Genomic DNA, 1,694 nt, shown 5'->3' with positions numbered 1-1,694 from the left:
ATAATAATAACAATGATATAGGGATGATAACAACACCTTGATACTGATAATGATAATAATAAATACAAGGGGAATAACAATAGTTAAGATAACATTAATTACACTTCTTTATAATGATTACCTTTCCTCATATAGAGCCTAGAGTTAAATGTTACGTACCAATTATACTAGCAACTGAATGCTACAAACTACCCAGTGAGATTTGCTCCTTGAATGCGAATAGTATTTAAATGAACTACTTATTATCTTTGGCCGCTAGATATATTATGAGAATGTCACTATTGCTGCAACGCAAGACAGTGAAGTTGAGGTTCATGACCGCCCACGCCAGTCGGCAAGGCACCGGATGATGATGATGTTGATAAGAGAGCGTATTTACGTAAACTCGTAGACGATGGCCTACCTGTAGCCATATTAGTCCATAAAACTGGGATAGTGCGATACGCGGGAAAATGGCGACAGAGACATTTGACTTACTTCTTGTGTTCACTTGTGCCACCAGACGTCTCACGACCAGGATGCAGGACAACACCGTAATGTCAGCCAAAGAACGGTGTTGAAATATTTATTCAACCGAAGCGGACTATAGCACTACCTGAGACAGGCTTAAGGGCGATCGATATATTGAAAACTGTATTGCGCAATGAACCGTCTAAAAAGGCCACCGTAGCCTATCTAGCTCTTGGCTGCATTATCGGATCACTTGATCTTCTCTGATACAAAGGGAATTATGAGTTTGACGCATCACCACCTACACAGTTATCACGGGGCATGTATGATGAGGCACCGGCGCATTTTTTCATAAAGTACAGTGAAACATTTCAGGACAGAGAACAACATACACAGATGGCAATCAAGAGCTATAGAGGCGACAGTGACCCGTTTAAAATGTTCATTGCGCCATAGAGGTTTTTAAATATTTTCTATCGACCATAAGCATGTCCCAAGAAGTACTATAGCCCACCTCTGTTATCTTTCAACACCGTTCTATGGCTGATATCTCAGTGTTACTTTGTTCCTGTTCAGGCACCTTCTGGGAGTACAAGCGAACGCAAAAAGTAAGTCAAACGTCTGTGTCGCCATATCCCCGTGTGTCACCATATTGCCGTGTGTCACCATATTCCCGTGTGTCGCCATATCCCCGTGTGTCACCATATTCCCGTGTGTCACCATATCCCCGTGTGTCACCATATTCCCGTGTGTCGTCATATTCCCGTGTGTCCCCATATCCCCGTGTGTCGTCATATTCCCGTGTGTCGTCATATTGCCGTGTGTCGCCATATTCCCGTTTTATGGACTAGCCTGGCTACAGGTAGGCCTTCGCCTTCAAGTGTATGTGAATACATTATTTTTATATTTAACCACACAGACAAGCAGTTCTTTTAGATATTCAGAGAGTTGTTTTATATTTACTTCTATGATCGTTGGTATATAATATTGTATACGAAACTGGTGACAAAACACAGCCCTGAGGTCCGCCGGTGTTAAAAAGGATTGTGTCAGATTTTGTGTTGATCAGCCTAACGTGTTGTTGTGGTCTGCCTGTCCAAAATTCCAGGACCAAACCTAATCTTTGTAACCTGTACTGCCATTGTTAAAGACCAAGACAAATGTCTCCCTGCGAGATGAATAAAGACTGTCATTGTCATTGACAATATTATTATTATTATTATTATTATTATTATTATTATAAT

General features: G+C 41.1%; 1 protein-coding gene across 1 annotated transcript in view; it reads left to right on the top strand.

Annotated features, from left to right (window-relative positions):
- Positions 1 to 272: 272 nt before the first annotated feature.
- Positions 273 to 1,694, top strand: part of LOC101856137 — a 19,356-nt gene continuing 17,934 nt past the window's right edge. The window contains exons 1-2 of the mRNA XM_035972947.1: positions 273 to 330; positions 1,064 to 1,312. Coding sequence (XP_035828840.1) covers positions 273 to 330; positions 1,064 to 1,312 — 307 coding nt within the window. The remainder of the gene's footprint in view (positions 331 to 1,063; positions 1,313 to 1,694) is intronic.

Source organism: Aplysia californica, unplaced genomic scaffold, assembly GCF_000002075.1.
Source record: "Aplysia californica isolate F4 #8 unplaced genomic scaffold, AplCal3.0 scaffold00920, whole genome shotgun sequence".
In the NCBI taxonomy this organism is placed as follows: Eukaryota; Metazoa; Mollusca; class Gastropoda; order Aplysiida; family Aplysiidae; genus Aplysia; species Aplysia californica.
The sequence above is the reverse complement of the archived record's forward strand: the minus strand, read 5'-3'. Positions and strand labels throughout refer to the sequence as shown.